Source organism: Chiloscyllium plagiosum, unplaced genomic scaffold (genome assembly GCF_037043375.1).
Source record: "Chiloscyllium plagiosum isolate Xiang-an unplaced genomic scaffold, Cpla_swu_hap1 HiC_scaffold_44, whole genome shotgun sequence".
NCBI lineage: Eukaryota > Metazoa > Chordata > Chondrichthyes > Orectolobiformes > Hemiscylliidae > Chiloscyllium > Chiloscyllium plagiosum.
The window spans coordinates 5,093,894-5,107,923 of record NW_028270182.1 but is presented as its reverse complement, the minus strand read 5'-3'; the positions used below and the strand labels follow the sequence as shown (position 1 = coordinate 5,107,923).

The 14,030-nt window shown below is 52.9% G+C and overlaps 2 protein-coding genes across 5 annotated transcripts in view; one reads left to right on the top strand and one right to left on the bottom strand.

Annotated features, from left to right (window-relative positions):
- The window catches only part of LOC122544292 (monocarboxylate transporter 13), a 21,921-nt gene extending 12,622 nt beyond the window's left edge, over window positions 1-9,299 (bottom strand). Inside the window, exon 1 of the mRNA XM_087982840.1 lies at window positions 9,116-9,299. Within this exon, the coding sequence (XP_087838966.1) occupies window positions 9,116-9,299 (184 nt within the window). The remainder of the gene's footprint in view (window positions 1-9,115) is intronic.
- trip6 (thyroid hormone receptor interactor 6) overlaps window positions 1,811-14,030 on the top strand; it is a 35,071-nt gene continuing 22,851 nt past the window's right edge. Inside the window, exons 1-2 of one of the 4 annotated variants that reach the window (XM_087982740.1) lie at window positions 1,821-1,961; window positions 10,936-11,085. The gene's annotated coding sequence lies outside the window, so the exon portion shown is untranslated. Of the gene's footprint in view, window positions 1,962-8,087; window positions 8,213-10,646; window positions 10,776-10,935; window positions 11,086-14,030 lie in introns of those variants that run through there. The other 3 variants (XM_087982739.1, XM_087982738.1, XM_087982742.1) reach the window with 3 other exon arrangements.

The window sequence follows — 14,030 nt, the reverse complement described above, 5'->3', positions numbered from 1 at the left end:
CCCCCCCCTCCCCCACCCCCCTCCCCCCTCCCCCCCCCCTCCCCCCCCCCCCCCCCCCCCTCCCCCCCCCACCCCCCCCCCCCCCACCCCCCCACCCCCCCCCACCCCCCCCCCCACCCCCCCCCCCCCACCCCCACCCCCTCAACCCCCCCCCCCCCCCTCCCCCACCCCCCACCCACCCCCCCACCCCCACCCCCCCACCCCCCCCCCACCCCCACCCCCACACCCCCCCCCCCCCACCCCCCCCACCCCCCCACCCCCCCCCCCCCACCCCCACCCCCCCCCTCCCCCACCCCCCTCCCCCACCCCACACCCCCCCACCCCCCCCCCCACCCCCCACCCCCTCCCCCACCCCCCCACCCACCCCCTCCCCCACCCCCCACCCCCCCACCCCCCCCCACCCACCCACCCCCCACCCCCACCCCCCCACACCCCCACCCCCACCCCCACCCCCCACCCCCAACCCCCCCACCCCCACCCACCCCCACCCCCACCACCCCACACCCCCCCACCCCCTCCCCCACACCCCCTCCCCCCACCCCCCACCCCACCCACCCCCTCCCCACCACCCCCACACCCCCCACCCCACCCCCCCACCCCCCACCCCCTCCCCCCACACCCCACCCCCTCCCCCACCCCCACCCCTCCCCCCCAACCCCCCCCCCCCCTCCCCCCCCCTCCCCACCCCCCCCAACCACCCCCTCACCCCCTCCCCCACCCCCCACCCCCCTCCCCCACCCCCACCCACCCCCCACCCCCACCCCCCCCCCTCCCCTCCCCCCCCCCACCCCCCACCCCTCCCCCCCCCCCTCCCCCTCCCCCCCTCCCCTCCCCCCCCCCCTCCCCCCTCCCCCCCCCCTCCCCTCCCCCCCTCCCCCCCCCCTCACCCCCCCCCTCCCCTCTCCCCCCTCCCCCCCTCCCCCTCCCCCTCACCCTCCCCCTCCCCCTCCCCCCCCCCCTCCCCTCCCCCTCCCCCCCTCCCCCCCCCCTCCCCCTCCCCCTCTCCCCCCCTCTCCCCCCTCCCCCTCCCCCCTCCCCCCCTCCCCCCTCCCCCTCCTCCCCCTCCCCCTCCCCCCCCTCCCCTCCCCCCCTCCCCCCCCCCTCCCCCTCCCCCCTCCCCCTCCTCCCCTCTCCCCTCTCCCCCCCCTCCCCCTCCCCCTCCTCCCCCTCTCCCCTCCCCCCCTCCCCCTCTCCCCCCTCCCCCTCTCCCCTCCCCCCCTCCCCCTCTCCCCTCCCCCCCCTCCCCCTCTCCCCTCCCCCCCCTCCCCCTCTCCCCTCCCCCCCCCCTCCCCCCCCCCCCCTCCCCCTCTCCCCCTCTCCCCTCCCCCCCCCTCCCCCTCTCCCCTCTCCCTCTCCCCTCCCCCCCCTCCCCCTCTCCCCCTCTCCCCTCCCCCCCCCTCCCCCTCTCCCCTCTCCCTCTCCCCTCCCCCCCTCCTCTCCCTCCCCCCCCCCTCCCCCTTCCCCTCCCCCTCTCCCCTCCCCCCCCCTCCCCCTCTCCCCTCTCCCCTCCCCCTCTCCCCTCCCCCCCCCTCCCCCTCTCCCCTCTCCCCTCCCCCTCTCCCCTCCCCCCCCCCTCCCCCCCTCTCCCCTCCCCTCTCCCCTCCCCCCCCTCTCCCCTCCCCCCTCCCCCCTCCCCCTCCCCTCCCCTCCCCCCTCCCCCTCCCCTCTCCTCTCCCCTCCCCCCTCCCCCTCCCCCTCCCCTCTCCCCTCTCCCCTCCCCCCTCTCCCCTCCCCCTCCCCCTCTCCCCTCCCCCTCTCCCCTCTCCCCCTCCTCCTCCCCTTCCCTCCATTTCCCGCGTCACTCCACTGGAATCCGATGACGTCACAGAGCCTGCAGACACAGAGTCAAAAAAAACTTCAGGAACTTTCCGGAAAAATCAATATCCCGAAAATATCCCGGGAACCGGAGACAGGGAGCGGGAGGCCCGGACTCCCGGCGGCGGCGGGAGCAGGAGCAGGAGGTACCGGGGGCCGATATCGGGATCGACTCCAGGCCCGGGAGCGCGAGCGGGATCCCGGGGAAACTCCCGGCGGGAGGGCGGAGAGACCCCCCCCTCCAAATAAGGCGTTAACCCCCTCCCCCAAAATAAACCATTAATCCCCTTCCCCCCCAAAATAAACCGTTAACCCCCTCCCCCCAAAATAAACCATTAATCCCCTTCCCCCCCAAAATAAACCGTTAACCCCCTCCTCCCAAAATAAACCATTAATCCCCTTCCCCCCCAAAATAAACCGTTAACCCCCTCCCCCCAAAATAAACCATTAATCCCCTTCCCCCCCAAAATAAACCGTTAACCCCCTCCCCAAAAATAAACCGCTAATCCCCTTCCCCCCAAAAATAAACCGTTAACCCCCTCCCCCAAAATAAACCGTTAATCCCCTTCCCCCCAAAATAAACCGTTAACCCCCTCCCCCAAAATAAACCGTTAATCCCCTTCCCCCCAAAATAAACCGTTAACCCCCTCCCCCAAAATAAACCGCTAATCCCCTTCCCCCCAAAAATAAACCGTTAACCCCCTCCCCCAAAATAAACCGTTAATCCCCTTCCCCCCAAAATAAACCGTTAACCCCCTCCCCCAAAATAAACCGTTAACCCCCTTCCCCCCCAAAATAAACCATTAACCCCCTCCCCCCAAAATAAACCATTAATCCCCTTCCCCCCCAAAATAAACCGTTAACCCCCTCCCCCAAAATAAACCGTTAACCCCTTCCCCCAAAATAAACTGTTAATCCCCCTTCCCCCCAAAAAATAAACCATTAACCCCCTCCCCCAAAATAAACCGTTAACCCCCCTCCTCCAAACTAAACCGTTAACCCCCCTCCCCCCAAAATAAACCGTTAACCCCCCTCCCCCCAAAATAAATTGTTAATCCTCCCACCCAACAAATAAACCGTTATCCCCCCTCCCCAAAATAAACCGTTAACTCCTCCCCAAAATAAACCGTTAACTCCTCCCCTAAAATAAACATTAATCCCCAAAATAAACCGTTAATCCCCCACTCCCAAAGGAAACCGTTAATCCCCCTCCCCCCCAAAAAAACATTAATCCCCCTCCCCGCAAAATAAACCATTTACCATCCCACCCCAAAATAAACCGTTAACCCCCCTCCCCCAAAATAAACCGTTAATCCTCCTCCCCCAAAGTAAACCGTTAATCCCCCTCCCCAAAAATAAAGCGTTAATCCCCCCAAAATAAACCATTAACGCCTACCCCCAAAATAAACCGTTAACCCACTTCCCCAAAATAAACCGTTAATCCTCCTCCCCAAAATAAACAGTTAACCCTCCTCCCAAAATAAACCGTTAACCCCCCTGCTCCGAAATAAACCGCTAATCCCCTTCCCCCAAAAATAAACCATTAACCATCCCACCCCAAAATAAACCGTTAACCCCCCTCCCCAAACTAAACAGTTAACCCCCCTTCCCCAAAAATAAACCGTTAATCCCTCTCCCCCAAACTAAACCGTTAATCCCCCATAACGAACCGTAAATCCCCCTCCCCCCAAAATAAACCATTAACCCCCACCCCCAAAATAAACTGTTAACCCTCCTCCCCCCAAATTAAACCGTTAATCCCCCTCCCCCCAAAATAAACCGTTATCCCTCCCTCAAAATAAACCGTTAATCCTCCTCCCCCAAAATAAACTGTTAACCCTCCTCCCCCAAAATAAACCGTTAAACCAGAGCCCGGGTGTCCTTGGAGAAGGAGCACGCGGTGTCCACCAACACCCTGGAGTTGTTCAGGGAGAGGTGGGCGCCGCAGGGAGTGGAGTGCATCATTTCTCCCTCCAACTCTATTTTGATTTAGTCCCTACCCTCCCCTTCACTGTTTTTGATCACACAGCACTGCCCTTTGATGAGAAGGGCAGTGCTTGTCACTGGCCACCCGGGTGTTTTCCTATCTTCCTGGTGGTGGAAATTGAATAAAGATTGGTGCACTTTGTGTCTTCCACTGTGTCTCACACCTGGACACACACACACCATGGGTTCTGGGGATAAAATAAGCACTACCGCACTTAGGTGGTAGTGTGGGGGTTAAAATTAAAAAAAAGAAAAGAAAAGAAAAAAAAATAAACCGTTAAACCCCTCCCCCAAAATAAACAGTTAACCCTCCTCCCAAAATAAACCGTTAACCCCTCTCCTCCAAAATAAACCGCTAATCCCCTTCCCCCAAATATAAACCGTTAACCCCCCTCCCCAAACTAAACAGTTAACCCCCCTTCCCCAAAAATAAACCGTTAATCCCACTCCCCCAAAATAAACCGTTAACCCCCCTCCCCAAACTAAACCGTTAACCCCCCATAACGAACCATTAATCCCCCTCCCCCCAAAATAAACCATTAACCCCCACCCCCAAAATAAACTGTTAACCCTCCTCCCCCAAATTAAACTGTTAATCCCTCTCCCCCAAACTAAACCGTTAACCGCCCATAACGAACCATTAATCCCCCTCCCCCCAAAATAAACCATTAACCCCCACCCCCAAAATAAACTGTTAACCCTCCTCCCCCAAATTAAACCGTTAATCCCCCTCCCCCAAAATAAACCGTTATCCCTCCACCAAAATAAACCGCTAATCCTCCCCCCCCCAAAATAAACCGTTAATCCCCTCCCCCCAAAATAAGCCGTTAACCTCCTCCCCCAAAATAAACCGTTAATCCCCCTCCCCTAAAATAAATTGTTAATCCCCCAAAAAATAATCTGTTCAACCCCTCCCCCAAAATAAACCGTTAACCCTCCTCCCCAGAATAAACCGTTAATCTCCTTCCCCCAAAAAATAAACCGTTAATCCCCCTCCCCAAAATAAACCATTAAACCCCCAAAATAAACCAGTAACCCTCCTCCCCCCCAGATAAACCATTAACCCCCTCCCCACAAATAAACCGTCAATCCCCTCCCCCAAAATAAACCGTTAATCCCCTCCCCAAAAATAAACCGTTAATCCCCACCAAAGAGCCATTAACCTTAACTCCTCCAGAAAGGTGTTAAACTCCCCCAAAGAACCGGCACAGTGGCTCAGTGGTTAGCACTGCTGCCTCACAGCGCCAGAGACCCGGGTTCAATTCCCGACTCAGGCGACTGACTGTGTGGAGTTTGCACATTCTCCCCGTGTCTGCGTGGGTTTCCTCCGGGTGCTCCGGTTTCCTCCCACAGTCCAAAGATGTGTGGGTTAGGTGAATTGGCCGTGCTAAATTGCCTGTAGTGTTACGTTAAAAGGGGTAAATGTAGGGGAATGGGTGGGTTGCGCTTCGGCGGGTCGGTGTGGACTTGTTGGGCCGAAGGGCCTGTTTCCACACTGTAAGTAATCTAATCTAATCTAAAATCTAATCTAATCTAATCTCTTTAAAAGTGTTAAACCCCTCAATCAGCTGTTAACCAACCCAAAAATGTTCCTTGCCCACAACAAAGTTAACCCAACCTTAAAGAAACCCTCAAACCACAACTCCAAAACATGTTGGCTCTCAAAAAAACCATTTATTCTTCCCCCAAAGGGCTATTAAATTCCCAAAGTACAGTTTCCCCCCCGTACGTTCCAACCCCACAAAAACCCTCCATAATTGAAAACCTTTCACAACAAACACAGATCACTGTAGAAACTTTTGTCGATAGGACAAACGCCTTGCCTGAAAAGACCCTGATTCCTTAGCCCTCCGCTTCGAAAAACAACCCAAAATTTCCCCAAAATCTTACATTCTTCCCAAAACCTCTAACTCATCTCTGGCCTTCTCAAGCTGACTAGACCCTCCTCTTCCCTTCCAAACTCCCAACTCGGCACTCTCCAAAAACCCCAAATCCTCCATTCCCTTCCCTCGGCTTACTCCTTGCACTCCTCCCAAAGCCCCGTGACTTAGTGCCCCACGCCCGCCAACTCAAGTGCACGAGCTACAAAGCACCAACCTAAGCCCCTGGCAACCCCAAACCATCTTCTTGTTGCGTCAATGAACAAAGCTGGGTTGAATGTTGAAACAGACTCAAGGGGCTGAATAGCCTCCTGTTCTCATTTTTCTAATTCAAAACCTTAGCCCCGTTTTCCTCCCCCACCAAATCCTAGAGACCAAACAGTTGGCTCCACAGAAAGCAGAAGATAAACCTTTCACTCCTGTAGTGCCTGGCATGACCTTGAGATGTCCCAGAGCATTTCATAGTACATTTGAAGGACAGTTCTTGTGTAATGTAAGAAACGCAGGGGCCATATTGTGGCCCAGCAAGGTCCCACAAACAGCAGTGTTGCAGTGGCTGGGTAATCTGTTGGTGTTGAAATCAACTAGGAGAAAGTGAGGACTGCAGATGCTGGGGATCAGAGCTTAAAAATGTGTTGCTGGAAAAGCGCAGCAGGTCAGGCAGCATCAAAGGAGAAGGAGAATCGCGTTTCGAGCATAAGCCCTTCTTCAGTTGGTGTTGTTTGAGAAATATGTATTTTCCCCAGGATACGAAGAACCTTCCCCAGTTCTTCAATTTGGGGACCTCTTACATCCATCTAGGCAGGCAATGACATCTGAGTCTTATCTGAAGGACTGTGTCTCTGGCAATGTGGCACTCCCTCCTTCGGTACTGCACTCAGTTGTTCAGCCTGGGTTTGGCTGAGGCGACAGGTGGGGTGCTTGAACTTATGATATTCTGACTCTGAAACGAGAGCAGTACTCACTGGGTTAATGTCGTTCTGTAGCTAGCTTTGCAGTTGAAGATTGGGCAGGATTTGGGTGGGGCCTGTTCCAAACTGTGGTGCCATTCATCCAGGAGGGCACAGGGCAATGAAGAAATTGCTCCCTTGTGGAACAGAGCCCGGGGACCTGTTCAGGCAGAGTTTGTGCACATCTGTCTGTGTCAGAATACACAATGAAGAAGCCAGGATCCGCCAGGATGTTACTGTGACTCAAGAACAAACAAGGACTTGTGCTTCAACACCACCTTTCTCCACCTTGAGACTATCCATATCACTGCACATCCCTGTGGAATGCATTTATTTTCAAAATTGTAGTCACAGAATAGTTACAGCACAGGAGAAAAAGAGTCCCACGCCCATCCATGTCTGTGCTGGCTCTCGGTAACAGTAACTCAGATAGTGCCACTCTCTTGTCTTCTCCATGCTGCCTTGCAAATCTGACCTCTTCATAAAATAATTCACCTCCCCTCTGACAGCCTCAATTCAACCAGCATCCTAACCTCTCAATGTGTTAAAATCTATTTGCTTCTTTTGCCAGTTGTTTTCAATCTGTGTCCTTTGCTTTGGTAAGTAAGTCAAGGCAAGACTTAGACACTTACAATTGTAAGGTCCTGGGGTGTGTTGCCAAACAAGGAGACCTTGAGGTATAGGTTCGTAGCTCCTTGAGGACAGAGTCACAGATGAACAGGGTAGTGAGGAAGGCATTTGTTATGCTTGTCTTTGTTGGTCAGTGCATTGAGTATAGGGGTTGGGATGTCACTTTGTGGCTATACAGAACATTGGTTTGTATTGACTTTTGGAATACTCAATTCTGGTCTCCCTGCTTTGGGAAGGATGTTGTGAAACTTGAAAAGGTTCAGAAAAGATTTACAAGGATGTTGCCAGGGTTGGAGGGTTTGAGCTACAGGGAGAGGCTGAATAGGCTGGGGCTGTTTTCCCTGGAACATCAGAGGCTGAGGGGTAACCTCATAGAATCATGGTTTATGGGGCATGGATAGGATGAATAGCCACAGTCTAGTGGGGGAGTCCAAAATTAGAGGGCTGTGTGTTTAAGGTGAGAGGGGAAAGATAGAAGGGGCAACTCTTTCACACACTGTGTGTGTATGGAATGAGCTGCCGGAGGAAGTGATGAAGGCGGGTAAAATTACAACATTTAAAACATATAATGATGGGTGCATGAAAGGGAAGGGTTTAGAAGGATATGGGATAAATGCTGGCAAACGGGACTAGATTAATTTAGAATATCTGGTCGGCATGGGCAAGTTGGACCGAAGGGTCTGTTTCCATGCTGTACACCCCTATGAATCTCTGGTCATCGATCCTATCATCATTGGGAATGGTTTCTCCCTGCTGACTCTTTCCAGACCCCTTGTGGTTTATGAAAACCTGGATGAAATCTTGTCTCCACCCACTCTACCAGTCCCAGCTCCTCCAACCTGTCTTCACAGCTGGATTCCTCAGCCTGGAACTGTTCCTGTGAATCCTGGCTGGCTGGATAAATGCGGTCGTGAGTGTGGGGACGGCTTGTCCATAAGGTTGGAGGAGTGGGTAAGTTTCTGATCGCTATAAACCCACACACCTTTGCCATAACAATTGTGTGCACAGCAATGTCTCGTGCGCCTCAAGTGATCAAGCCTTAGCTGGAGAATTGTGTCAAATTCTGGGCCCCGCCCCAAAGGAGGAATGTTGAGGCCTTGGAGAGGGTACAGAGATTTCCCCAGAATGGCCTCAGGGATGAGCAGCTTCAGTTCATTGAGACTGGAGAAGCCATTCTCCATGGAGCAGGGGTGGAGAGATTTAACTGGTGTGATCGAAATCTTGAAGGGTTTTCAATGAGTAAGTAAGAAAAAACTGTTTCCTGTGGCGGGGGGATGCCAACAGAGGAACGCTGGTTGAACAAATCTGCAAAAGAACCAGGAAAGATGAGAATTTTCCGTCACTTTCTAAGTTGTGATTTAGAACATTCTGCCTGAAAGTGCAGTGGAAGCAGAATAAATATCTTTGAGTTGGATATGTATTGTACAACACTGGGGTCTGGGGTGTATCACAGAATACACTAAGTAAAAGTTCCCTGTACACAGATCCCACCAAACGCCCCCAGGACAGGTACAGCATGGGGTTAGGTACAGCATTAAGCTACCTCCACTCTTTTAAACTGACAGTAAAGCTTTCTCTACACTGTCTGCATAAAATAGTCTTGATCAGCCATTTGTGAGTGCACTTAGAATTTAAACTTTGACAGGTTATTGAACTACTTGGGCATCACACATATCCAGGCTAGAGAACAAGGGGCGTTTTCCCTCTTATGCCCCACTCTCTAATCACCTTGAACAAATGTTCAGTCACAGCATTGAAAACATCAATTTACCAATGGCCTGAACAGCTTTTTTGGAGAGAGAGGTTTCCAGATTTTCACTTCCCTTTGTGTGAGGAAGTGCTTTCTGACATCACCGTTGGAAGTCCTGGCTCCAGTTTCAAGCTTCTGGTCTCCAAACCTTGCCCCCCACCCCTCTTCCCCCCAACAAGCATCTTCCAACAAAGGAAACCATTTTACTCCATTTGCACCATCAGATCCTTTAATCTTAAAGATCACCTCATAATCTTCCAGACGCAAGGGAATGTCAGCCGGGATCATTCCGGTAAACCTGCTGTGTGCCATCTACTACCAGAGAAGGTTCACTCGGATGATCTTCGGGAGGGAGGCATTGTCTTATGAACAAGCACTAAACATTTGGGCCTCTACTCACTGAAGTTTCGAAGAATAAGAGGTAATCTCATATTGGATTCTTATGGGGCTTGGCAGGGTAAATGCTGAGAGAATATTTCCCCTCATGGGAAAGGCTATGACCAAGGGCATATTCTCCGACTTGAGATAGAGTCATAGAGCTGTACAGCATGGAAAACAGACCCTTTGATCCAACTCGTCTGTGCTGACCAGATATCCTAAATTAATCTTGTCCCATTTGCCAGCATTTGGTCCATATCCCTATAACCCCTTCCTATTCATACACCCACCCTTTTAAATGTTTTAATTAGACCAGCTTCCATCAGTTTCTCTGGCAGCTCATTCCATACACGCATCATCCTCTGTGTGAAAAAATTGCCCCTGAGGTCATTTTTATATCTTTGCCCTCTCACCCTAAACCTATGCCTTCTAGTTCGGGACTCCCCCATCCCCCCAATCCCAGGGAAGAGACCTTGTCTATTAACCCTATCCACACCCCTCATGATTTTGTAAACCTCTATAAGGTCGCCCCCTCAGCCTCCGATGTTCCAGGGAAAACAGCCCCAGCCTGTTCAGCCTCTCCCTATAGCTGCAACCCTGGCAACATTCTTGAAAATCTTTTCTGAACGCTTTCAAGTTTCACAACACCTTTCCTATGGCAGCGAGACCAGAATTGCACGCAATATTCCAACCAATGTCCTGTACAGCCGCAACATGACCTCCCAACTCCTTGAGGAGAAATTTCTTTTCTGAGCATTGAGTGTCTTTGGAACTCTTTGCCATAAAGACTTGTGGGGGCAGGGTCCTTATGTATACTAAATGCTGAGATCGATAGATCCTTGATCAGAAGGAGAAGCAAGGGTTACGAGAAAAGGCAGGAAGGACTGTCAGGTCAGACATGATCCTATTGAATGGCGGAGCAGGCTCGAGGGGCCGAATGGCCTACTCTTGTTCTTATTTCTTACGGCGCTAACCCTCCAGAGCCGAACACTGCTTCCTAAGGTGTGCAGCCGAGACCCTGTCGGAACAGTCTTACTCCAGAACATAGTGAAACCAGAGATTTGATAAACTCAAACATAACCTGCACTCCTTTGTATTGGAGCCGCGGGGAGCTCAGGCTGAGAATACATTGCCTCTTTCAGTTCCTTTTGAACAAAGTCTGCATTTTGAAAACTTGTCGTTTCCTGTTTGAGCTGAGGCTACCAAGTCCCTTGCCTGGACATGCCCAGCCACAACTACTAGCCTGACATTGATACTGAGTACTGGGCTCTGCCTGATGAGGCCTGCATGTGCTGACCCCCTTCTTCACGGTAAAGTCATCGAAAAGCCAAGCTGGCTGTGGGTGGGCCTCAGGCCATCGCTCCCCACCTGTTTTGTCAGAGTTAGGTAGGTCAGAATGCTTTTTCATTTATCTCTGCTTGTCTGTCGGGAATATGTGCTGAGGCATCTCTGTTGGAATGTTTAAAATCTCTGTGTGATCTTGTGATCTGTGACCTTGGCCTGCTCTGCAGTATGGTACTAAATTCTCATCACTCTCTCTCTGCAGCAGAACAGACTCTAGCTTTTGCAGTCCCTCAGGAAAGAGACGTTCTTCTGAGATTCAAACAGGCACAATTGTCTCACATCAAACACAAACAGCACAAGATCAGGGCCAATTCAACCAGTGCGGTACTGAGGGAATGTTGCATTGTCAAAGGTCAGTGCTGAAGGAGGGTCAGTGCTGAGGGAGTGGGCATTGTCGGAGGGTCAGTGCAGAGGGAGTGGGCATTGTCGGAGGGTCAGTGTTGAGGGAGTGGGCATTGTCGGACAATCAATGCTGAGGGAGTGCCGCACTGTCGGAGGGTCAGTGCTGAGGGAGTGGGCACTGTCGGAGGGTCAGTGCAGAGGGAGTGGGCATTGTTGGAGGGTCAGTGCTGAGGGAGTGGGCATTGTCGGACAATCAATGCTGAGGGAGTGCCGCACTGTCAGAGGGTCAGTGCTGAGGGAGTGCCGCACTGTCGGAGGGTCAGTGCTGAGGGAGCGCTGCATTGTTGGAGGGTCAGTGCTGAGGGAGTGGGCACTGTTGGAGGGTCAGTGCTGAGGGAGCGCTGCATTGTTGGAGGGTCAGTGCTGAGGGAGTGGGCACTGTCGGAGGGTCAGTGCTGAGGGAGCACCGCACTGTCAGAGTGTCAGTGCTGAGGGAGCGCTGCATTGTTGGAGGGTCAGTGCTGAGGGATTATTGGAGGGGGAGCGCCGCACTGTTGGAAGGTCAGTCCCGAGGGAGCACCGCGCGGTCGGAGGGTCAGTGCTGAGGGAGTACTGCACTGTCAGAGGGTCAGTGCTGAGTGAGTGTGCACTGTCGGAGGGTCAGTGCTGAGGGAGCGCTGCACTGTCGGAAGGTCAGTGCTGAGGAAGCGCTGCACTGTCGGAGGGTCAGTGCTGAGGGAGCGCTGCACTGTCGGAGGGTCAGTGCTGAGGGAGCGCTGCACTGTCGGAGGGTCAGTGCTGAGGGAGCACTGCACTGTCGGAGGGTCAGTGCTGAGGGAGCGCTGCACTGTCGGAGGGTCAGTGCTGAGGGAGCGCAGCACTGTCGGAGAGTCAGTGCTGAGGGAGCGCTGCCCTGTTCGAGGGTCAGTGCTGAGGGAGCGCTGCACTGTCGCAGGGTCAGTGCTGAGGGAGCGCCGCACTGTCGAAGGGTCAGTGCAGAGTGAGTAGGTACTGTCGGAGGGTCAGTGCTGAGGGACTGTTGGAGGGGGAGCACCACACTGTCGGAGGATCAGTGCTGAGGGAGCGCTGCACTGTTGGAGGGTCAGTGTTGAGTGAGTGCCGCACTGTCAGTGATCTAGATCTGTTGGAATATCAGTGCTGAGAGAGCACCACACTGTCAGAGGGTCAGTGCTGAGGGAGTGCTGCCCTGTTGGAGAGTCACTGTACTGAGGGATCCTTTGGATTCATGTAAATGATCCTCTGCCCATTATTAGGGATTGGGGCAAGATTTTTAAAATTAGTTTCAGTCATGAGATAAATTGACTGCTACGTTCAGTTTCACAGTTATCCAGTGACAAATGCTTGACGTAAATGCTGACTCAACCAGGACAGACCCATGACTGAAACTGTGCTGAGTTAGCAGGGTTTCACTGAGGCAGCTGGTGTATTATTTGGCCTGTGTGCCAGTCCCCCCCACAGCAGCTTGGGGGAAATGGAAGATAAGGCAGAATTCTACGCCGGATAGCTGTCATGTGTCTCCTGTTTGATGGTGATGTGGAGCCCCATGTGAGGGTTGCAGGGATGCAAATGGCATATAGGCAAGTGTGGTTTGGCAGTGTTATCATAAGAACAGTTCCTGCATTAACAACGAGGCCATTCCGCCATTGTGTTGTTGCTGGCTCTCTGCAAGAGCAACTTGCTATGTCTCATGCCCCTGCTCTTTTCCCTGTCGGCCATTTGGCCCCATAAGTCTGTCCTACCATTTAATAATGCAAAGTGATTCCCTTTGGAAGGTCGAATGCTGAATACATGGTTAAAGTTCCGATTCTTGGCAGTGTGGAGGAACACTGGGATCTTGGGTCCACGTACATCGATCCCTCAAAGTTGCCGCCCAAATTGATCAGGTTGTTAAGAAGGCGTATGGTGTTTTGGTTTTCATTAACAGGGGGATTGAGTTTAAGAGCTGCTGCTCTATAAAACCCTGGCTCGACCACACTTGGAATATTGTGTCCAGTTCTGGTCGCCTCATTATAGGAAGGATGTAGATGCTTTAGAGAGGGTGCAGAGAAGATTTACCAGGATGCTCCCTGGATTGGAGGACTTGGCTTATGAAGAGAGGTTGAGTGAGCTTGGGCTTTTCACACTGGAGAGAAGGAAGAGAGGTGACTTGATAGACCTGTACAAGGTAATGAGAGGCATTGATAGAGTGATAGCCAGAGACTTTTCCCCAGGGCAGAAATGGCTGTCTCGAGGGGGCATCATTTTAAGGTGATTGGAGGAAGGTTTGGGGGAGATGGCAGAGGTAGATTCTTTACACAGAGAGTGGTGGGTGCATGGATTGCAATGCTAGCAGTGGTAGGAGAGTCAGAGACATTCGGGATACTGAAGCGACTGCTGGACAAACACATAGATGGCAGTAAATTGAGGGGTGTGTAGGTTTGGTTAATCTTAGATTAAGGGAAATACTCAGCACAACATCGTGGGCTGAAGGGCCTGTACTGTGCTGCACTGTTCTCCGTTCTATGTAATAAGACCATAGCTAATTGGATTGTGAACTCCAATGCACACTCCCATCTCCCCTGATAACCATTCACTCCCTTGCTTAACAAGAATCTATTCACCTGTGGCTTAAAGACATTCAAGAACTCTGCCTTTTTAGGAAGAGAATTACAAAGACTCATGACACTCTGAAAGAAAAAGTCTCCTCATCTTTGAAACCGTTGTAGATTCTTCCATAAGAAGAAACAACTGCTCCATATGCTCTGTATCAGGACCCCTCAGGAACTTGCATGTTTCATTGCAGTGGATACAAGCCTAGCTGATCCAACCTTTCATCATCCATCTGAGGAAGGCTCACTCAACCCGAAACATGAACACTTATTTGTCCTCACTGATGCTATCAGACCTGCTGAGCTTTTCCAGCAACTTCTGATTTATTTTCATCATACAATCCAC